We start from the raw sequence: 24,073 nt of genomic DNA, 5'->3' as shown, positions 1-24,073 counted from the left end.
CCCTAATCCTATTGGGGAATCCTCCAAAACTAAGATGGAGGATTTCTAAAGGCAGGGGTCACCTCAGCTCAGGGCACCTTAGGGGCTGTCCTGACTGGTGGGTGACTCCTCCTTGTTTTCCTAATTATCTCCTCCAGCCTTGCCGCCAAAAGTGGAGGCAGTGGCCGGAGGGCTGGGCATCTCCACTAGCTGTGATGCCCTGGGGCGCTGTAACAAAGGGGATGAGCCGTTGAGGCTCACCGCCAGGTGTTACAGTTCCTGCAGGGGGAGGTGTGAAGCACCTCCACCTAGTGCAGGCTTTGTTCCTGGCCACAGAGTGACAAAGGCACTCTCCCCATGTGGCCAGCAACTCGTCTGGTTTTGGCAGGCTGGCAGAAACTGGTGAGCCCCACACTAATAGTCGGGTTGGTATTCAGGGGGCATCTCTAAGATGCCCTCTGGGTGCATGTTACAATAAATTCCACACTGGCATCAGTGTGCATTTATTGTGCTGAGAAGTTTGATACCAAACTTCCCAGATTTCAGTGTAGCCATTATGGAACTGTGGAGTTCGTATTTGACAAACTCCCAGACCATATACTCTTATGGCTACCCTGCACTTACAATGTCTAAGGTTTTGCTTAGACACTTTTAGCGGCATAGTGCTCATGCAAATATGCCCTCATTTGTGGTATAGTGCACCCTGCCTTAGGGCTGTAAGGCCTGCTAGAGGGGTAACATACCTATGCCACAGGCAGTGAGGTTGGCATGGCACTCTGAGGGGAGTGCCATGTCGACTTAGTCTTTTTCTCCCCACTAGCACACACAAGCTGTGAGACATTGTGCATGTGCTGAGTGAGGGGTCCCCAGGGTGGCATAAGACATGCTGCAGCCCTTAGAGACCTTCCCTGGCATCAGGGCCGTTGGTACCAGGGGTACCAGGTACAAGGGACTTATCTGAGTGCCAGGGCTGTGCCAATTGTGGAAGCAAAGGTACAGTTTAGGGAAAGAACACTGGTGCTGGGGCCTGGTTAGCAGGGTCCCAGCAAACTTTCAATCAAAACTTAGCATGAGCAAAGGCAAAAAGGCAGGGGGTAACCATGCCAAAGAGGCATTTCCTTACATAAAAGCTCACTCATGCAAAGTTCCAATGCTGTGGGCTTAATTCACCCATGGCATACAACAAGTTATTATGTAGCAATGTATAGTGTATGTGTTGTTGTATGCATGTGGTTGGTGTACGTGTGCCTTTGAATGATACATTACATGGAAACTTTGGGTTCCATTTTGGGAGACCCATGGCTGAACTTGAGGAGCACAAAGAGGTAAACGAATCCACCCAAACAGACTTGTGATTTGCTGCCTTCCTGTGAGCTGGATGGGACACACACTGGAGAAAGAAGAGCCAGACATTGCATACAAAAGGTGCTCTTTGATTCAGGGACAGGTCTCTGGAAAGGGGCCTGAGCACATCTCATCAAGAGTAGGGGTGGGGCCATGGGATAACCTTGTGAGGCACATATCACTATGGCTGACATCCAAGTGCGAACCCCTACTCACTCCCATGGCCTGTGTTGTGGGCAATCAAATTTGGCGTCCTTCCTCCTGTGACAGGGTGCTTTTTTGGAAGAAGGGCCGAGCAGAGGAGCGGGCACTTCAAAAAGAAGCAGACCCCTAACAAAACCTTCAGAGTATCAGACCCTAAGTGAAATTTGGTGTCTGGAAATGGACTATAATAATGGAAGCTTGAGGCCCCTACAATTGGCAACTGTCAAGCAGCTAGTCAGGTTATGCCAGGAGAAGAAGCTCTGCAAGATTTCTGCCTGTGACTAAGGCTGGGGGCTAAGGCCTGTCAGTCTCCCAGCTGGTTGAGTATATGAGGCTGGCCTGGTAAGTAGTGGGTACCTATGGTACTTACACCTTAAACCAGGTCCAGTTATCCCTCATTAGTGAAATGTAGGCACTATCTAGAAGCCAGGCTCTCCAGAGGTAGCTGTGGATGAGCAACCAATGCTTATCTAAGAGACATGCAAAGCTAATACAATACAACAGTAGTCACACAGTACTCACACACATGAAAGAAAATACTCAGGGGCAGATTTATTGAAAAGTGGCGCAACGCGGTGCTGCGCCAAAATTGACAGCGCCGGGTCACTTTAGAAACACAGGTATGCGCCTTATTTAACTGAATATGGTGCACCCCTGCGTTTCCCTGTGCGCTGGCACTACATTTAGCTGCCAGCGCCAAAGCAGGTATCCTTGCACCATTGTGCAAGGATGTCTGTGTTGAGGGGTGTGATTGTTCATGTGCGGGAAGGTGTCTCTTAGGAGGTAAGTAATACACACATTTTATACACTAGTATGCAGAAATAGGCATAAAAACTGTTATAAAACAGTGCAATTAGTGAAAATCACAATAGTTAGAAATGGGCCTAGGGGTAGCACAAACCATATACTAAGAAAGTGGAACTCGAAAGTCGGTCTCCCACATAGGCAAGTGTACTGTGTAGAGGGGAGCTGGGAGTACTAGAAAACCCCAAAAGTAAGTATCAAAACCCACCCCAGTGTCCAGGAAAGCAGGAGTAAATCACAGTAAGTTTCCTAGAAAACACACAGAAACGAGAAGAAGAATTATGCAAAACCCAGAAGAGACTGCAAGAAACTAAGGCCCATATTTATACTTTTTCTAGCGCCACATTTGTGTCGTTTTTTGACGCAAAATCGGCGCAAACGTACAAAATACAATTGTGTTTTGTAAGTTTGCGCCGATTTTGTGTAAAAAAACTACGCAAATGCAACACTAAAACAGTATAAATATGGGCCTAGTTGTATTTTGTAAGTTTGCGCCAATTTTGCGTCAAAAAACAACGCAAATGCGGCGCTAAAAAAAGTATAAATATGGCCCCAAGAGTGGATTCCTGGACAAGAAGACCTGTGGAAGAAGGTGACCAAGTCCTAGAAGCACAGAAGAGTCCAGGAAGAATAGGAGCCCCTGCTAATCTGGATGAAGGTGCAAAAGGAGAACCACCGGTGAAGAAGGAAAGTCAGTACTGCACCCAAGAAGACGAAGTCAGATTCCTGGAGGATGCAAGTGATGGAGGATTGCAGTCAGATTTGCGTCGTCGGAGTCCGCCGAACAAGTCTTGGCACGCGCAAAGCTTGCGGTTAGCAGAAAATGGCGCTTCCCAGGACCAGGAAGGACCATGGGGACTCTACCCAGGAGGGTGAGTCAGAGGGAGCTCTCAGCAACTCAGAGAGTCCACAGATGACCAGGCAACACACACAGGAGTCCACAGCACGAGGACAAGGAAGTTGCGAAAACGTTCCATGCAGCACTACGACAAAGGCTCCCACGCCGCTGGAGTACCACTCAAGAAGCTGTGCGTCGCAGGACAGAGTGCTGGGAGCCGGAGCTACAAGATGCATGAAGGTCTCGGAGGAAGGATGTCAACAAGCCTTGGCAGCTGCAAACCACGCCGTGCACAAGGGTACTGTCTTGCGTTGGGAGGCAAGCTCTTACCTCCACGAAAGTTGGACAGTTGGAAGAGAGAACCGCTGGGTCCACTTCAGTCCACCACCTGTGATGCAGCTCAGCAGGAGAGGGGATTCACGCAGCCAGTTGTCATAGCAGATATTGCCTGCAGAAGCAGGGGAGTGACTCCTTCACCCCAATGGAGATTCTTTGGTTCTTCTAGTGCAGGCTGAAGACGGGCTGTCCTCAGAGGATGCACGCCCGGGAAGCAGTTGCAGTTGCTGGCAGGAGTTGGAGATACAATGTTGTAGAAGGCATCCTGTTTCTTTGTTGCAGCTTGTAGAGTTCCTGGAGGGTCCAGATGCAGTTCCTTCAGTGAGAAGTCGAAGTAGAGGATGCAGAGGACTCATGCTGTAGTCTTGCAATCCGAATCTGAGGAACCACCCAAAGGAGAGACCCTAAAAAGCTCTGAAGTCCACCCCTGGGGTAGTGATAGAGAGGGAAGTGGTCACTCCCCTTTCCTTTGTACAGTTTTGCGCCAGAGCAGGGACTGGGGCCCCCTGAACCGATGTAGACTGGTTTATGCAAGGAGGGCACCAAATGTGCCCTTCAAAGTGATCCAGTGGCCTGACGAGGCTACCCCTCCCAGCCTGTAACACCTGTTTCCAAAGGGACAGGGTGTAACACCCCTCTCTGAAAGGAAATCCTTTGTTCTGCCTTCCTGGGCTCGAGCTTTTCAAACAACAGGAGGACAGAAACCTGTCTGTGAGGTGGCAGCAGCTGGGGATGCCTAGAAAACCTCAGAAGGCTGGAATAGCAATACTGGGGGTCCTCTAAGGAACCCCCAGAGTGCATGAGATCACACAACCAATTCTTGCAAAAGCCTTGGGGTAGGATTCCCACATGTTTGATACCAAACATGCCTAAGTTCGGAGTTACCATTATGTAGCTGGACATAGGTAGTGACCTATGTCCAGTACACGCGTAAAATGGCATCCCCGCACTCAGGAAGTCTGGGATAATGGTCCTGGAGGTTGTGGGGGCAACTCTGCTAGTGCAGAGGTGCCCTCACACACAGCTACTTTGCACCCTGCTCTCAGGGCTGAAGGGCCTGCCATCGGGGTGACTTATAAGTGACCTGGTGCAGTGTAAATGGCAGTGAAAGGGTGCTTGCACCTTTTCACGCAGGCTGCAATGGCAATCCTGTGGAATCCTTTGAATGGGCTTCCTATGGGTGGCAAAATATATGCTGCAGCCCATAAGGATCACCTGGAATGCCAATGCCCTGGGTACCTAGGTACCATATACTAGGGACTTATAAGAGGCACCAGTGTGCCAATTGTGGGTGAAATACAGAGTTTTGGGAGAGAGAGCATAATCACTGGGGTCCTGGTTAGCAGGATACCAGTAAACACAGTCAAGCACACTAACATCAGGCAGAAAAAGGGGGTAGCCATGCCAAGAAAGAAGGTACTTTCCTACAGTGAGGGGGTATTTTACCCAAGGAAATCCAAGACCACCTACACCTGGAGCACCGGGGCTTGCTTGCTTGTCAAGACCAGTGTGCCCTGTGAGAAAGAGGAAAGAACTTGGGTGGGTCCGAGATCCAGATGAGTGGATCCCTGTAGAGAGGTGTGAGGAGACAGCTGCTGGACTGATGGGCCGTTGCTCGCATGCAGATTCATGATGGCGTCCCCATATGCTAGAGGGGGCTGCTGTGAAATTAGCCATGGTTACACCGGTGGTGGCATATCCTGTGTGCAGAGTGAAGTTGGCGAACCTTTATGTCAGAGGGGACCGCCATGAACATTGCTGCCATTCTGATCCGGCCAAAGATCATGTACAGAGTGAAGTCAGTGACCCCCATATGCCAAAGGGGGTTTCCATGAAGCATAATTCCTGCAGGAGTGGGTTAGTTCCGAATAGCACTTTGTTGGAACACTTTTGACTTTTGAAAAGAGTTGAAGTGCAAATCCGAGACTGGGGGGGGGCTTAATCTGAATGTTGCCAATAGTGAATGGAAAATAACCACTACCGATAGTGATAGGGGAATGAGACTCAGGGACCTTCCTATCGAACACTAGAGCCCTAGTTCAGGGGACTGTATTGTTGTATATGCCGTATTTCACTTTTTGATTGAATAAAAATACTCCTTTTTCATAAAAGCAAGTATTTGAATAGACAAACATTATTTGCCGCTATTGAACATATTTTCGATTGGGAGCTGTGTTCACCTGCTGCACTTACTTCCTCCTCGAGAAACCTTGTAATGCTTGATTTACTCTACTACTGAGAGTCAAGTGCTGAAGGGGTACTTGGCTCAGTTGCTCAGGGCCCACAGTAAGTTTGGCCCTGGGACATCAGGAGTAAAAGGCCTCAGCTCCCATGGTTGGGCCCACTAGCTCTTGCGTTCCCCGTGGCCCTCTGAAAGGGGTTATGACAGTATAACACTGCAGCTGACACCACCCATCGCTCCTGCCAATGCTGCTGCCAGTGCCAGAATTACCTATTAAACAGTACAATTAAATAAGTGTGGCATTTTGTACTAGTAGTTCATATCACCTCAGGCTCTCGAGGTAGCATGAAGGGCTGATTTTATTATTGTCTCTTTACTATAATGAATTGTTAAACACCCTACTAATGAGCTCTGCTGAAAAATAAATTAAGTGTTCTACTATGTGATTTATTTTCATAAATAAGTGCCAGTTTCGAGCACCAGCAAACACTGGTACAAATAAAGCACGGCAGAAGTAACTACCATCCTGGACACATCCTCTAGAGCATTCCGATGTGGGAAATCAACTGAACATTGAAAGCTGAGGCCTTATGTAATACACCCTGTGGAAAATTGTAATTTTAATAAGTCTGAATCGTGATCTAAGCTTTACCTCACTTGAGTATTTGAAGCTTCTTCCTAAACGAGGTTTTCCAGAGGGTGCACATCTCGTTCCAGGACACTGGGGGAATTATTGTTCTGTTATTAATTTCTATTATTCATTATACTAGTCACAGTGTGGGACTATCTTCTGAGATAACATAAACAAGGTCCTCATGTCATCCCGCAAGGGCAGAACATTTAAGGGCTCTTTCTGTACCAGATCTCCAGGAATAGAACAAGGTTAAAATATTGCTATTGGAGCCCCTTGCAATCAACGTTTTGCCACCAGATTTAGCAGGAAACACTAAATGACGACCGGAGATTTAGGGTGTTACCCATACCTTATCCAATACGTTTACGGGGAAACCTAATACTTTTTCTCCTATCCCTAGTGTCTGATATTGCCTGTGGGCCTCCTTGTGATAACCAATGGGAGTGTGCTGAAGCAGACAGTGCTCCTTTCAGCACTATCCATTTTGATTGCAATCGTTAACTTCAAGTGAGTAACCCTCCTAGAATATTTCATCTCCAGGTAGACATCAAGGGGTAGATTCGTGGAAGTGGCGCTGCAATGAGTGCAGCTCCACTTTCCCTGGGCCCCTTAGCATCCCCCTACCGCCACCATGTGTGCGCCGTATTTAAAATATAGCGCACTGTGGCGCAGGGTAGGGAGCAATTGCGTCATTCTATGTTACGCTATTGATGTACTCTCCAGGAGTACCGCCAAAATGTTGCCGCTACTCCGGCAGAGTACATAAGGGCCCATTCTAAATAATGGAAGCCCCGTTTTAACGCCTGCTCTGAGCAGGCGTTAAAAGTGCCGAAAGAAATGGTGCAAGGAAATCCGATTTCCTTGCGCCATTTTTTCAGCCCCTCTAAAGGGGAAACGCCCCCCTTGCATACATTATGCCTAGCACAGGCATATTGTGTTGCAAGGGTTTACAAAGTGGTGCAATGCAAGCATTGCACCACTTTGTAAATGTGGCGCGTGAGGAATGCCACCTTAATGCCACATTTGCTTTTAAATTAATGCCTCAAATGTGGCGTAAGGTGGCACTAGGGGCTCATAAATATGCCCCCAAGTTTCTCATCCATCAACATGACCAGTCACATTCATGCATCACACAAACTGAGGGTCAGATCTACCCAGACCATCAGCCTAGTTATCCTATCGCTATTGAGTAGTGTATGTTGCACTGTCACCCATGAGACCAAAATGAATATTGATCCAGGAATAACCCATCTTTTACCCATTTCTCTTAATGCCTTGTCTTCTCTCAGTGATTGAGGTAATGACCTTCCCAGGGTAAACACCTGTCCCCTCCTGGCAGAGTTGGGTTTCCCAGCGGCTTCTCACTAGTACAGACAGAAAACCTTGTATAGACAGCTGCATCAGTGATGAGTTGCTGTTAGGTGATAAAACAGTTCAGGATGAGCAGGTGTTATGGAGGCAACTACTCTTTGGATCCAGGCTGCAGGGGAACAAAGTAACCAGCAGCCCACTGCAAGCTAAAAGGGTCCTGTCACCATTCTTTGCAGTGCTGACAGGTTGAGATGTAGTGTTAGGCCGACAGCAGAAAGCCTTAATAGCAGCACCTCTCACGATAAAGGTCCTCTCAGAAAATACACAGAAGTTCTTGGCACAGTACATTCTGATTTGCTCCTCTCCACCCAGTTTAGATTCAGTGCTGTACAAGTGACTTCAATTCTGTCCTATACAAAGTCCACCTGGTGCTGGGTAAAATGTTAATGTTGTGTCAGGGTATCACATGATCTACTCACTTCTCCACACTCTGCCCCTCAGCATTTCCATTATGAAAACGGATCCCATACCCAGGTCTTAATTGGTAGGGCAAACTGACACATAGGCAACTCTGGTGGGGCTCTGAAGTACTTCCCTTCAAGAAAGGTGACTAATACTATGGTGAGGTCTTCCAAGCACAGGCTGTGGAGATGCAGTGAAGAATGGACTGACCCTAAATACTGCTCAAGCTCCCTGTAAACTAGCAGGTGTTGGAAGCCCAGCCTCCAGGTGATCTATTACCCCTGTGGAATTTAGAAATATATATTGTCTGAGCGTTAACTGCAGTAGTGCCAGCCATACTTTTGCTCAATGCTAGCAAGTTGTGCTCATCTCTGACATGTCAAGCCTCACTCTCATGTCTGGCATCGTAGACTAGAATTCTCAAATAGCTTGCTCAGCTGTGAAAGTTTGTATTCTTTTATCAACCCGTAGGTCGAGTCTGTACTATCCTAAGATTTCAGTTTCTGCACCTATACTGTCCTTTGTTTTGGTTTAATCATGTGATCTCCAATAGTGCCCTATGTATGAAAACATGTTTGCATTCTGTATACGTGTGCTTTTAGCTTTATGCTCACAGGGTCATCTTGGCACCCTACACTGGGATTCCCGGATTATTATATTTTGTTAATAAAGATTTTCAGACTTCGAAGATGTGCATTAGCACAGACTTCTCTCATACACCATACTTCTCTGGCTTATGCAAGACCAGAGTGTGCTCTAACAGTTGCTTGAGCATTTCTTGTGACTGCTGAAACTATATGGGTTGAACCTCCCTCACAACATGCACATTCCTGTCTGATCTCAGTGAGGTTCGAAACTAACCAAGCACGAGTGCGTGAACTAGTGACTATGAACTGACTAATCTCTTTGACTTCACCATGGCCTTTCTCGGACTGAAAGGACCGATGAAGAACCTATGTCAGGGCGTATACTGTGCCTATTTTTCCAGCATGGGAAGAGTAGTTTTACACAAAAGCCAGCTTTCTCACCTCATTTGGCATCTCTGCAAGCTTCCTCTTGTTTTGTGAAGTACTAGAAAAGGGGTAGAGGGTTGAACAGACCGAGGCCCAGATTTATCATGATTTGACGTAGCGCAACACGACAAGGCATCTTGTTGCGCAGTGTCATGTGGAGAAGGCAGGAATGTACCATATTTACTAACATAGGGTGCATTCTTGCTCTCTCTCTGCGCTGGCCCACTTGTGGCTGCCAAGCACCAATACAGGCACCCTTGCGCCATGGTGCAAGGGTGCCAATGTTACATCAGAATTGTCTTTGTGCAGTAAGGAACACCATTCATGGTAAATGGAGCTCATCTTAAACATCTCCAAATAGAGTCCAGATGTGAAGGGATAATATTAGATTTGTGTCTTAGGAAACAGGAATTTCTTATAGGTTTCAGAATAGGAACACGCTATAGGCGGAAATTTCATGATGTGATAATGTTTAATCTTAGAACTGTTAAATTGGCAAAAGGTGTCCCTTCCTGCACATAAACAATAACCCCCCGCAAAGAAGGCATCCTTGCGCATTGGCTCAAGGCTGGCTGTGTTGGTGCTGGGCAGCTGATTTAGCGTCAGCACAGGGAAAAACAGAGGGATGTGCCGTATTCTTGTAAATACAGCACATCCTGCCATTTTGAAAATAACTCAGCTTGGCTCTGCAATATTGCTTGCTGCACTGTGCCATTTCCTACTAAATGAGGTCCTTAATTTGAAGTGTTTTCCATTAAATATTATAAGTGCTGTCCATTATTCCAGATTTTTTTATTTTTTGTGGGCGTACACACACAACACCCATTGTTTTTGACGCTGCCCCAGATTTGCAAGAAATCATTAACCTGAGACAGCGCCAAAGACTAACACCATTTCTAAGGGTAGTGAGGGCGAGCAGCAAAGGCGTCATTTAGGAGGAAGAGGGGCTTAGTAATTTAATTTAACTTCAATGTCCAGTTAGTGCTTTCGTTCATAAAAAGTACTGTATTGTATTAAAGTGAGCTAGTACACTTACAAATATGATACAGATTGACAATAAGAAGAGCTGAAGTCCTACCCATAACATTTTATAGTTGCCTCATGGAAGGTGCTATAATTATATTTTTAAACTATCCCTATAGCCAGAGATAATCTACAGGGGAAACTTTGGGGACACTAAGTAATACTGAGAAGCATGTGGGCCTCCTCACTAAAAATAGGTTTCTGAATGATGGCATAAAGACAAGGATACTTTAGTTCAGTCTAGCCACTTATGGTATCCATGGATGTTGCTGATTATAAGGAGTCAACCATAACAACAGTACAGACTGATAGCCTTGAAATAGAAATTTCATTCAAACAACAGTATTCCTTCATTCAGGAATCCTTGGCGGCTTCTTCAAATCCAAGTGGCCAGGTGGTTGGCTACTAATGACTAGTACAGTCATCATCAAAGTAACTGGATTCTAGTGACCAGTTAATAGCCCGATTGGACCCTTAAGTTAAAGTTGGGAACGGGCATAAAAAAACAGTGGGGCAGTTCCTACTACGTCCCACGTATTGCTCAAAATGTTAATGTGTCTCTATCTTTTTTTACCAGTCGCAATACAACTTTCCAGTGGCAGGATGCCCACAGGGCACCCACAGAAGCCCTCATACCCAAAAGGGAGAGAGAGAGAGGAACTGAAAGATTTATACATGTCCTCTCCTAGACTAACGCAAACATACAAGAGTGCAGAAACCTAAGGATGCTGAGCCTTTCTCGTCACTGTTATAATAGATGTCATGCCCAACGAGTCACCTGGGAAGACCAACTCTCACCCACATAGTGTGGCTTGCTTCATCAAAGGATTCTCTTATCTAGCACTGGGCAACATCCATCTGTATAATGTCTGTCTATAACTTTTTCTCTTGCCTACCTAGGAGTTCCATCCTACCATGAATTTTAACTACCTCTGTCTATTTCAGTATCCCCGTGAGACCTGCATAAAATTGGGCAAGGGTGGTTCATACGTAAAAGTTAAAAATATGACATTGGGGTGGTTGTCTTAGAAGCAAGGGTCCCGGAAACTGATTAAGAATGGTGCTTCTGTTCTCCACACATAAAGGACTTTTTGCCGAGTAGGCATTTCACAGTGCGAATAGCAGGCATTGTTTCAGTATAGGTACTCATTGACTCTGCAGTAGCCTCCCTATAACCACCAAAATTCTGATATACAAAAAATGCCAATCTGTGCATTCTTGAATAATTTAACTATTTCTACAGTCGCTTCTGGGGCAGGAGCTCTTGTCTCAAAGTATGCAATTTGAATGTTCTCGGGATTCTATGTAAATATTGCCCTGATTCCTAATGTGGCAATGTAGGAAAGTGCCACTGTTGGCATGGTTACCCCCCACTTTTTGCCTAGTATTGATGCCAACTTTGATAGAAGGTGTGCTGGCACCCTGCTAACCAGGCCCCACCACCAGTGTTCTTTCCCTAAAACTGTAGCTTTGTGGCACACAGTTAAGTCTGTTGTAAAAAGTGCCCATGGTACCAAGGGCCCTGTGGCCAGGGAAGGTGTCTAAGGGCTGCAGCATGTATTATGCCACCCTAAGGGACCCCTCACTGAGCACATGCACACTGCCTTGCATCTTGTGTGTGCTGGTGGGGAGAAAAAGAAAGTCGACATGGCACGCCTCTCAGGGTGCCTTGCCCACAAACCACTGCCTGTGGCATAGGTAGGTCACACCTCTAGTAGGCCTTACAGCCCTAATTCAGGGTGCACTATACCACAGGTGAGGGCATAGCTGCATGAGCAATGTGCACGTACAGGCCCATATTTATACTTTTTGACGCTAAACTGCGCTAACGCAGTTTAGCGTCAAAAAATTTAGCGCCGTCTAGCCGGCGCAAGCAGACCGGCGCTGCCTGGTGTGCGTGGAAAAAAACCATGTAGACCAGGCAGCGCCGGCGTTGGGAAAAAATGACGTTAGGGCGTCTTAAAATGGGGCAAGTCAGGTTGAGGCAAAAAAATCGCCTCAACCCGATTTGCGCCATTTTTTTACGACGCCCAGACGCCATTTCATGACTCCTGTCTTAGTAAAGACAGGAGTCATGCCCCCTTGCCCAATGGCCATGCCCAGGGGACTTGTGTCCCCTGGGCATGGTCATTGGGCATAGTGGCATGTAGGGGGGCACAAATAAGGCCCCCCTATGCCACCCAAAAAAAATAAAAAAATATAAAAAATTATACTTACCTGAACTTACCTGAATGTCCCTGGGGTGGGTCCCTCCATCCTTGGGTGTCCTCCTGGGGTGGGCAGGGGTGGCAGGGGGGGTCCCTGGGGGCAGGGGAGGGCACCTGTGGGCTCATTTTGAGCCCACAGGACCCTTAACGCCTACCCTGACCCAGGCGTTAAATAGTGGCGCAAATGCGGGGTTTTTTGACCCGCCACCTCCCGGGCGTGATTTTTGCCCGGGAGTATAAATACGACGCATTTGCGTCGCCGTCATTTTTTTAGACGGGAACGCCTTCCTTGCATCTCATTAACGCAAGGAAGGCGTTCACGCAAAAAAATGACGCTCTTTACTCATACTTTGGCGCTAGACGCGTCTAACGCCAAAGTAAAATATGGCGTTAGTTTTGCGCCGGATTTGCGTCGAAAAAAACGACGCTAATTCGGCGCAAACGGAGTATAAATACGGGCCACAATGTCTAAGTCCATTCTTAGACATTGTCAGTGCAGTGTAGTCATATTTAGTATATGGTCTGTGAGTTTGTCACCACGAACTCCACAGCACCATAATAGCTTCACTGAATACTGGAAGGTTTGGTATCAGACTTCTAAGCACAATAAACCCACACTAATGCCAGTGTGGGATTTATTGAAAAATGCACACAGAGGGCATCTTAGAGATGCACCCTGTATGTTAGCCCAACTGCTAGTGTAGGTCTGGCCGGTCTGTGCCAGCCTCCAACTTTCAGACAAGTTTCTGACCACATGGAGTGAGTGTCTTTGAGCACTCTGTGGTCAGAAACAAAGCCTGTCCTGGGTGGGTGTGCTTCACACTTCCCCCTGCAGGAACTGTGACATCTGGGGGGGAGCCTCAAAGGCTCAAGCCTCGGGTTACAGTGCCCCGGGGCACTCCAGCTAGTGGACATGCCCGCCCCCCCAACAAAGCCCCACTTTTGGCAGCAAGTCCGTCGGGAAAATTAGGGAAAACAGGGAGGAGTGACCACCCCAGCCAGGACCACCCCTAAGGTGTCCAGAGCTGAGGTGACCCCCCCCTGCAGAATTCTCCATCTTGGTTTGAAGGACAGGGACCAATAGGCATAGGAATGTGCCCCCTCCCCAAAGGGAGTGGGCACAAGGAGGGTGTAGCAACTCTCAGCGACAGTAGCCATTGGCTACTGCCCTCTGACCCCTAACACACCCCTAAATCTAGGATTTAAGAGCCTCCCTGAATCCAGCTCACCAGATTCCTAGTGACCTACAAGAAGAAGAAGGACTGCTAAGCTGAAACCCCCAGTAGAGAAGAAGGAAGACGACAACTGCTTTGGCCCCAGCCCTAACGGCCTGTCTCCTGCCTCAGAGAACGTGCAAAAAAACCAGCAACGTGTCCAGCGGGCCCAACAACCTCTGCCATTTCCAGAGGACTGCCCTGCACCCAAAAAGACCAAAAACTCCTGAGTACAGCGGCTCTGTCTGAAGACACCTACACCAAGGACTCCCACCTCAATACAGATGCGTGAGTCCTGACCCCTGTGCACCAAACGCCCATGGCCCGTGTCCAGGTGGTCCACCCAGCAAGAGAGGGTGGCCAGGCGATTGTGAGCAAGTGCACACCGTGGGTTGACCCCTCCATGATGACGCCTGCAGAGGGAATCCCGACGACCCCCCTGACCGGGAGCTTCAGGCGAAGATAACTGATGCCTGAAGAACCATTGCACCTGCAGCCCCCAGGCCCTGGAGAAACCGACCCCTGGTGCAGTACCGACCAGCAGGCAGCCCTCCTCCCTGTCCAGCTGGTGGTTTGCACGAGAAGCCCCCCCTTGTTCCTCACCTGCAGCCTCAGAGTGACCCCCGGGATCCCCTCATAGAGTTGCATTGAAAACCCCGACGCCCTGTTTGCACCCTCTACCGGGCCGCCCTAGTGCCTCTGAGGGTGCGTGTTTGGTGCTTACTTGGGGCCCCTCCAGTGCTCTCTTGAATCCCCCCCCCGGTCTGCTCTTCAAAACCACGGGTACTTACCTGCCAGCAGACCAAGTTCTGAGTGCCCCCTGTCTCCATAGGAGCCCATGTTAATTTGGTGTCTCTTTGACCTCTGCACCCGACCGACCTCGTGTTGCTGGTGGTGGGTGTTTGGGACTAACTTGAACTCCCAACGATGGACTACCTACACCCCAGAGATAAGAACTGTAAGTTGTATACTTACCTGCAGAACTGTACTATCTTTTCTTCCCCCAGGAACTATTGAAAAATGCAGTGTCCACTTAAATTAAAATAGCTTTTTGCCATTTTAAGAAAAACTGTATTAATTGTCGATTCTATTCAAAGTCCTGATCATATATATGCAAAGTACCTTTTATTTTATGTACTTACCTGCAAACTGAATCTTGTGGTTCTAGAAATAAATTAACAAAACATATTTTTCTATATAAAATCCTATTGGTCTGGAATTAAGTCATTGAGTGTGTGTTTCTTCTATTGTTTGTGTGTGTACAACAAATGCTAAACACTACCCTGCACAGTTAGAGCATTAATATTATCTATTTCAGCCTCTGGGGAACCCCTGAACTCTGTGCACACTATATCTCATTTTTCTATAGTGTATACAGAGCCAGCTTCCTACAGGCAATGCACAGCATGTTTTGTAGAACACCAAGCCCTCAGGCCCTAATGAATGTGTGTTAGTGCTAGTGGCCATTTTACAAGTGCTGAAACATGTTGCCACTCAGACATGAAGGGTTCATTGCTAGAACCTGTTAATTTTAATATTGTGGTATAGAGGCAGTAAAAATTTAGGGAAACCATGCAGGCAAACAAAGCGACTGACCTGCTACCTCCTCCCCCATCAGGTACACTAGTTTCTGGGAGAGAGATAAGAGATGGGTATGTGCATGCTGGAACATTTGTGATGGACATTACCAGCCAGGCAAAAAAAGAATATCACCTTATACAACATATATGAAGACACAGTGCTCACCAGTTCATTTATCAACAGGAAGACCCACACACACTACATGTTACAGGTATCCTTCACACGTCATTTGACTCCAAATCGAACAGTGAATCCCTTATCAAACTTCTGATCCAATTGGGATGCATACCTTACGAGCCCTCTCACTCAGAAGGAATGAGATATAGCCATCATTCGCCAACACAAAGGCCCTCATTTACAATGGCATTGCGCCACCAGAATGTCACTTTTATCAGCCTTCCGGTGGCGCAATGCCCTGCCCCATATTTAAAAGCAGCATTAAGCCACTTTTTGTGGCTTAACGCCACATTGTAAATTTGACCCCTTTACAAGCTTCACTTTGCGTGAAAGGGGCATGCAATGGGTGTTGCTGTGGGTGTTCCATTGCAACACCCATTGCATTTTGACGTTGCCCAAGATTTACAAGGATTTGTAAACCTGAGGTAGCGCCAAAAATGAATGCCACAAAGGGGTGGCATTAACATGGCGCAACAAGGAGAAATACTTATTTCTCCTCGTTTTTGCTTTTCCTATGTGTGCTGCATTCTGCAAAACGCCATTAATGATTATTTATGTGGAGGAAGGGGCACCTCCCTGTACATAAACAATCATTTCCTGCAACGCAGACCCCCTTGCACTAAGGTGCAAGGGTGCCTTCTTTGGTGTTGGGCAGCTAATTTTAGCACTAGGGAAAACACAGGGGTACATTCAATTGTATTAAATATGACGCATCCCTGCTTTTCTGAAGTGATGCGTCGCTGCCCGCTTTGGCACTGCGCCACGCTGCACCACTTCTAGTAATTGAGGCCCTAAGTTTCACGGAATGCTACGTTCCAATACATTCATCATACTCAATAAAGCATGCTCAATAGTGCATACTTGACATCCTGCATGTCTCCAAACAATATACGACACGGCTAATGCCGATTGCCCCCTCTGCTTCACTTCAACTGCAAGCATGGCACACATGTTCTGGACCTGACCCGCTATATCCTCCTACTAGAGTGAAGTATGTACCATACTGACCACAGTGACAGACCGACAATACCTTTTTACTCCAAAGAGTTGCCTTTTAGGCCTATTCAGGCATCTCAAGATGGGAAGGTTGACTACCAGGTTCACACACTTTGCCTTTAATGAGCTAGGCGCTCTATCCACATGAAGTGGACATCTCTCTCTCGCTGCATGTCTCTCACAGCTGCACACAAGTACCTCAGTGCGCTAAGATGGAGGCTGAGGCCCTGCACAGGGAGGAGGTTAGAGGGCTCCGGTAAATGCCCCATCTAAGCACGGTGGGTTAAATTGGCAATTGCCTTCCAAGAACACACTAAAGATGACAGCAGACCCCCTTTAAAGACTGCGATACCTCATAATTTGAAAGCTCACCCCTCTCCCTCCTCCTGTCCTTTGGAGTATTCAGGACTCCATCAGCTGGTCCCTCGTCCGCCCTCCTGGGACTCCGGGCCGCTCTGGGTAGACCGCGCGGAGCCCCAACACCGCACTGAGATAAAGGGGCGAGAGGCCCAGCAGGCAGGTACACGCCCTGGAATTCACTCATTTGAGTTTGCCCCACAAAATCAATCGCCTGAATCTGCCTCTTCGCCTTTTAGTTGTTTAACTGTTTATTTCCTTGATATTGTTTGCCTGTTAACTTGCTTGTTACCATCAAGGTTGATAACGATGTACAAATTAACACTGAGTTTGATGATTAGATTATCCTATTGGTTTACTCTTGTAAGCGATTGTAGATGATGACTTGTCCGAATTGCAATAATGGGAAATCCTCACCGGAAGGCTGGAAACATCATTGTGTGTGCACTGTGTATTGTTTACTAGAAAATATTCGCTATAAAAATGTTTTAAAAAATCAGGTTCACTGGAGAATAACACAGAGGGTTGTCAGAACTGAGCAAGGCAGGATGACACAACACAAACAAAAGCCATGAGGATGACTTTCCTCCGAACTGCTTTTTGTACATGATAAGACCTTGTTTTAATTTAACAAACTGTCTAAGCAGAAACAATCAGCGGTATCCAACATGAGGTTGATCTGACTGATAACATCTTTTTTTTTAAAGAAAACACTGTGTTGATTGTGCTTTTTTGATTGAGAAACAACATACAACTGCCCATCACTGATCTACGACCAGTGATACAACAACTCCCCAGGACGATTCCCAGTGATTTGCCGACTTGTCGGATAACATCTTTTGACACCCCGGCTCTACACCTAACCGCATACCAATTGTGCTCACAATCACTCCTCATATCCAAGGTAGCCTTCCGCCTTGCAACGGGTGGCAGAGTATATGCCTCTACCAATTAATCATTTAGAAGGGCAGCACTGTACCTCATCTTTCGCGGCATTGCCACATCAACAATCCATCAAAAAAACATACCTAGATCCTTAGGAATTCTCCATGTACCCCTCCAAAGCCCCCTTACACATTATTCAGCAGCATTTTTAGAAAAGGCAGTAGCTTTGCAAGTGCAATCCTAGAAAGACAGCAACAACCTCCTAATCTCAGCTAATAAATCCCTCATAGTTACCACACCGGATAAAATCCATCTCCGCTGAATCGGAATTTATTTCTTATGAATACCACACAATTATCAGCTTTTTTAGACTAACACGTGGATTTTGGTGCTTATCCCTTAAAATCCCCATGTTCCGATAAATAGCTGCCTTTTTCCCCTAGATAAACATCAACAGGTTTGACCTGCCGATATTTATCACAAAACACATAATTGAGATATGTGCGGTAACAACAGTTTCAGTGCAAACCACAATTAATCAGGCTGCTCGTAATTAGGGCCTTAGCCTTTTAAATGTTGGCCCCAGTGCAGTACATAGACAGCTTTAACCCAGGTGATCTATGTTGCCTTCACATTCTTGAATTTTCGCATAAATGCGCTGTTGGACATATCAGCGACCATCCTTCATGCAGTCTAATCCTGCATGGGTATCCCCAAATCGTCCTCCATTAATTGTCTTCCTTCCTCTCTTGGTGCCAACAAAGAGTCCAAAGGGAGTGCTCCTGATCCCCTCACTCACAGTTGCATCTGGGGCCCAAAATACCTCATTCTCTTTCCCATCCTTTTCAGTCAGTGTACAGAGCCTCCAGGGCATCGCTGACCTTCAGATACCACAATTCAATATGCCAATGACAGCCAGCTCTTCCTCCGAGTATTGTTGGCACGCAACCTACTCATAACCTGCCCAAACTTACTCACTCCTAAATGTCTACAGAGTGCAAAAAACAGAGCTGATATATCTTCCAGGACAAGCCCAGCAAATTCAATCATGGATGCCTTGAGGGTTTAACCGCCACGCCCCATACACTGGGATAAGTGTTCCAGCTTCTACTTTGACTCTCGCTTGTCATTTAAGACCCACGTTATCAACAAAACAGGAACAGCAAGGCAATAGGTGATTCTCATATGGAAAATAAAACCCAATTTTATTTTCCTGACACCTTTTACACTAACCAATGTGCTCCCCCACACTGACAGTGGAACCCCTTGTTGCCACAGAACGTACAACCATATCACACCCATCCTTACAGATCTGAATTAATTAACCTAAAATGCTACATCCGATGTAAACCCTAATGTAAAACCACCCCACCTTGCTGACAACCATGCACTCTGGGGTGGTCAAAGAGCAACCATCAGCCTCAAAATAACACAACTGGAAGTGAGGAGAACCAATATAAAAGGCTCAGAAGCAGGGATTCCATTGCTACGTGGCCAAATTGAATAGACAATCTTGTAATTATGGCAGATCCATGTACCCATTTGGAAATTATTTGTTTGTACTAGTTTGTGTTTGAAAGGAACTGATTTTTTACCATTTTTATCCATTGCTATACCTACCATCTTTAATCAACTCTTTTTAGGCGCTGCGAAAGTAAAAAACCTCAGTTTCACTTTTGAACCTGATCTCTTTCTAAAGGTCCATATCAACAGGGTGATAAGAAATAGTTATCATCAATTGTGCTTGCTTCAGCTTCGAATGCCACTACTGTTTTAGAAGCATAAGACCTGTTTGAAGGGGTAATAGCCAACTCTAGATGTCACTACTGCAACATCCTATATGCAGATCACCTAGTGTATTAATAGATTATCGTCAACACACACAACAAGCTGCAGTCAGGACAAAATGGGGAGCTTAACAAAAAGACAATGTCTAGCGAGCTAGATGAAATCAGCACTGCCTTTTTGTAAAGGAGTGGATCATTTTCAAAATCGGATGCCATTGGTATCAATGTAGCCACAAAATGATTCCACCCTACTTAAACCAAACAATCGCACCATATGTGCCAACAAGAGTGTCAACAGGAAGTAACAAATTGGTGATGAGTGAATCCAAGGTTAAAGTCAAATGTATGGATGGGTGGGCATTTTCCCATGTCCGCCTAACCTTTCTGAAGTCCTTTTCCTCTACCTAGTATTCATCAAATGACTCCTTTATTTAAAAAACCCTTAAAATGCATCATTTTTATGTCAAGCGTGCAAGTGCTTTGACCTGTTGTAAGTCTTCTGGGCTTTTAACCACGCCCACCTCACGCCCAACACTTTAACTCATTTGTGGGCTTGCCTTTCAAAAAGCCTTTGTTATCATTGGTAAATGCTTTACATTTGTCCCACCTTGAGGAGGTTTTGTTACCGCCTTGCAGACTGCCCCGGTTACATGGATAATTGCACGATTGCAGACACGGTTGACTGCGAGTCAACTTCTTTTTCTTTTTGTGTCTCTCCTTCGCACTCATGCTCATAGCAGCCATGGCGCTTTGAATCGGCTCGCTTATGTCAACTGTTTTACTTTTCATTTTCAATTTAAATGGCAGGAAAAGTCCAGTTAGGAATTTACAACGCTAATAGCTCTAACTCAAGCAAGTGTGAAACCCATTGCATTGAGAATGCTTGTTTGGTATTTCTTTAGATAAGCGGCAAGAGACGTATAGGCAGAGTGCACTTAATTAAAGGCAATTAATCAATCATTATGACAAACCCCAAAATATACAACTTAACATTTCAGGAGTCTAATAGAATTGGAGCATATCAACTGAAGCTGTGAACATACAATCATAATCTGCACGTCTAATTACCATTATTCATATTTAACAATATAGAGTAGTGTATGAAATACAGGTAGGAAAGGCAAAAGAGTTTAACAAACAACCAGAAACATACAAATAAATGAAACTTAATACTACAATACATAATTAAGTGTAGAGATATTTATATAGCCAAGAAATATGGAGCTCAATCACAGAAAAAGGAATAACTTTGTAACTGCAGAGATGTTCATTCTTATTCTCTTCTGTGCCCATGAAAAGTTACAAAAACGCAGATTTGTATGAGAAGCGTAATTGAACTCTGCTGAATCTTTTGCTGTAGGAATATCTTCCCGTTTTGGTTTAGGGTTGCACTTTACAAGTTTTTTGTTCCTTATTTTCTCCATAGTTCCAGAATTGTAGAAAATTATTAACCTACACCCAAGGAAAAGATTTGTTTTAAAAAAAAAAACTTTCACAGCAATTGTGAATTGTCGTCAGCATTTCTGGCCAGATTTCCAAGAGTCTCAAGCAGCGCAGCAGTCAAAAAATCTGCGCTGTGTGAGAAGGAGAGAGCAGGAGAACGCCATATTTACAGAAAAATGGGACTCTCCTCCTCTCTCCCTGGCACAGAAATCTGCTGCCATGCGCAACGCACACACCTTTGCGCCATATTCACAGAAATATGGTACTCTTCTCCCCTCTCCCTGGCACCAAAATCTGCTGCCATGCGCCACGCACACACCTTTGCGCCTCAGTGCAAAGGTGTGTGCGTGAATCTAGCATAGATTTTGTACTAGAAGGGTACCCTTCCAGTACAAAATACTGTGCATAGGCACAGTTTAAAACTTTTCCTACGTTGTATGTGTGCTGCACAGTGCAGCACGCGTGTAAAGATGGAAAAGAAAGGAGAAATTAAAACATTTCTCCTGTTAATGTCTGCTTTCTATTGTTTGTAGATAGGGTTTTGTATCAAAAGGCATGGGTGGCTGCATAGGAGCGCCAATGCACCACCCATGTAACATCGCTTGAAGCTAAGTAGCGCAAAGCAGTGGTTCTCACTTCTTTGCGTTACCTTTAGGGTACTTTCCTGCGCAAAACAATTTTTGCACTGGAAAGTAAATATGTTGAAAAATATTTGCTGCTGATTCGCGTAATTTTTGTGATGTAAACATGGCGTAAAAACTTAGTAAATTATACCCATATTTGTACAAATTAGGGCCCATATTTATACTTTTTTAGCGCCGCATTTGCGTCATTTTTTGATTCTAAAGGCGAGCAAACTTAGGAAATACAATTGTATTTTGTAAGTTTGCGCCGCTTTTGCATCAAAAAGCAGCGCTAATGCGGCGCTAAAAAAGTATACATTTGGGCATAGGTGTGAAAAACTGTTGGGAATGTTTGTACATAACCACAAAATGCTGTGGGGCTCACCCCATATCCTGTGGGCACCTCCTGCGTCTCCTATGGGATCACCTATGCACAGAATATCCTCCATCATAAACTAGATCTGGCAAAGGAAAAAAAACACTCAAATTTTAAGTCTGTGAATCAGGATATGGGAATTCAGACCCCAAGGACAAACTTTGGTGATCATATGTTTAAGTAAAATCTGCCGATTTGTGATGCATTCAAAATATCTCGTCGCTAGTGAAACATAGATGCATTTTACATAATCATCCCGCATTTGTGCTGCACTTATGCCCGTCCACCCCCGTCACTGATGTTCCAGGAGTGACAACTTGTCCGACTGTCTCTCAATTCAAAGCAGTGGTGTTTGCTAAAATATTAAAATCTGACTTTGTATGTGTGTGTGTGGGCATATATATATCTATAAATATATATACACACATATATATGTGTATATATATATATGTATATATATATATATATATATACATACACACACACACACATACAAAGCTAGATGTAAATATTTATGTGTGTGTGTGTGCATACGCACACACATATAGATATATAATTGTATATATCTGTAGGTGGACCCGCCAATTTTCTCTGAGGCACAATGTGTGCCCCACTAAAATTCACTTCTGGAGACGCAACTACATTGCCCTAATGCACATCCTTCATAAATTAAAAATGCAAAATAGGTTGTCATACACTCAGATGATTTAAACCTTTTCCATGCCAAAAAAATATATTAAAATTACTGCACTTACCAACACGACAATATCTGAATTGCTTTTTAGGCAGCAATGCCAATTATTTGCAGTTAAAACTAACACCAATTAATGTTGTATTATTGTTTGGAAAAAACACCGAAAAGTGTCAACTTACCATTTAAAACTACTGCAAACATCACGTTGCCTTTGACGCTGTGGCATGTCAGGGCTGGAAAACACTCTCTTCTGGCAGTGTCTGGAACAGATGGAGAAAGAGAAACGCCTTGCAGCACTGGGGACATTTCACTAAATATCAACCGTGAAGTGGAGGACGCCCCCTTTCTGTCGCTAGCCTGTTACCTGCTGGCATTTTTCCGTAACAAAATGTGAAATACTCACTATGCAAGTAACATGCTGGGTTTTGGGGGTTGCCACTATTTTTCAAGGGCATACAGCTTACTGTCGAAGCGCCTCTGCTTCCCCTGCTGTTCGGGAGACCGTTTGACCTGGGTGCTGCGCGCGCCGCGCAGTTGGCATCTTTCGTCACAGAAAAGCTATCACTTAATGACAGGAAAATCTCCTGTGCCACATAAGGGATTAATAGAGATGGGAGCGCGGGGTTGCCTTTTAAAAGCTCTCTAGCAGGGAAGACAGATTGCGACAAATCAATCTGCTTTATGCCCGCCTCTGCGCACGCATCTCTGACAGAAAGAGTACCCTGGCCCCGCAGTAGCGCGTAGGAACGATGTAGAAGAGTCGTTCTCGTGAAACTTACTTAACAGTAGAGGCAGTCCACATCTGTGGGAAATATGTGAAACACTGCAAACGTTTCCGAATGGCTTTCTGAAAAAGAAGTAAAATAGACAAAGATGGCGTGAAAAATCGTACTCAAGTTTCCTATACAATTGACAAAAATAAGTAGGGAATACTTTAAACCCCACCCTCTGCATTTATAGCCAACACAACAATCACCAACATGTAGTGTGTTTTTCCCTCTGGAGCACGAAGCCCGGTGCATTAACTAATGTTGCTTCTTCCCGAGGGCCCGCAGCGCAGCACTGAAAGCAGAGCTGCACGAGGTGGACGGGAGACAGGGAAGGTGGTCGGGGTTGTTTAAAGAAGACTGGTAAGGTATTTCGTTTCGCATTTAGGTTAGGGAGGAGGGGCCAGGTTACGTATAGCTCCCCAGTACTTCTTTGCGCCTGTGTGGCAGGTGAAAGAAGGGACATTTGATTTCGGGGGCCATTCAAGTTATGGACGGGTAAAAAGTGAAATATGTGGATTTTTTAAATCTCGGGTTATGAATAATATTATAGATAACTACTTAATATCATTCAGAACCCCTCTGTGAAAAACGTCCCCGTAATTCACTGTTACCCATTTATCAATCGACATGTTATATATATTGAATTACATTTTTTTTAAAACTTGTGGTGCCAATTTTAAGCAAATACATTTTTTTAAAATTCTGAATGTATGCTTTAGCTCCTCCTTTCCTTCATAAAATAGGTTTCAATGCACATGCTTCTCCCACTGCACAACAGATGGAAAAAAAAAAAAAAGTTTTGGAGTGATTGGCTACATTTTGACATATGGCCT

The 24,073-nt window shown here is 45.4% G+C and overlaps 1 protein-coding gene across 1 annotated transcript in view; it reads right to left on the bottom strand.

Annotated features, from left to right (window-relative positions):
* Nucleotides 1-22,981, bottom strand: part of NYX (nyctalopin) — a 41,353-nt gene extending 18,372 nt beyond the window's left edge. Inside the window, exon 1 of the mRNA XM_069203129.1 lies at nucleotides 22,650-22,981. Coding sequence (XP_069059230.1) covers nucleotides 22,650-22,776 — 127 coding nt within the window. The 5' untranslated portion in view covers nucleotides 22,777-22,981. The remainder of the gene's footprint in view (nucleotides 1-22,649) is intronic.
* Nucleotides 22,982-24,073: the final 1,092 nt, after the last annotated feature.

This window comes from Pleurodeles waltl, chromosome 8 (genome assembly GCF_031143425.1).
Source record: "Pleurodeles waltl isolate 20211129_DDA chromosome 8, aPleWal1.hap1.20221129, whole genome shotgun sequence".
In the NCBI taxonomy this organism is placed as follows: Eukaryota; Metazoa; Chordata; class Amphibia; order Caudata; family Salamandridae; genus Pleurodeles; species Pleurodeles waltl.
The sequence above is the reverse complement of the archived record's forward strand: the minus strand, read 5'-3'. Positions and strand labels throughout refer to the sequence as shown.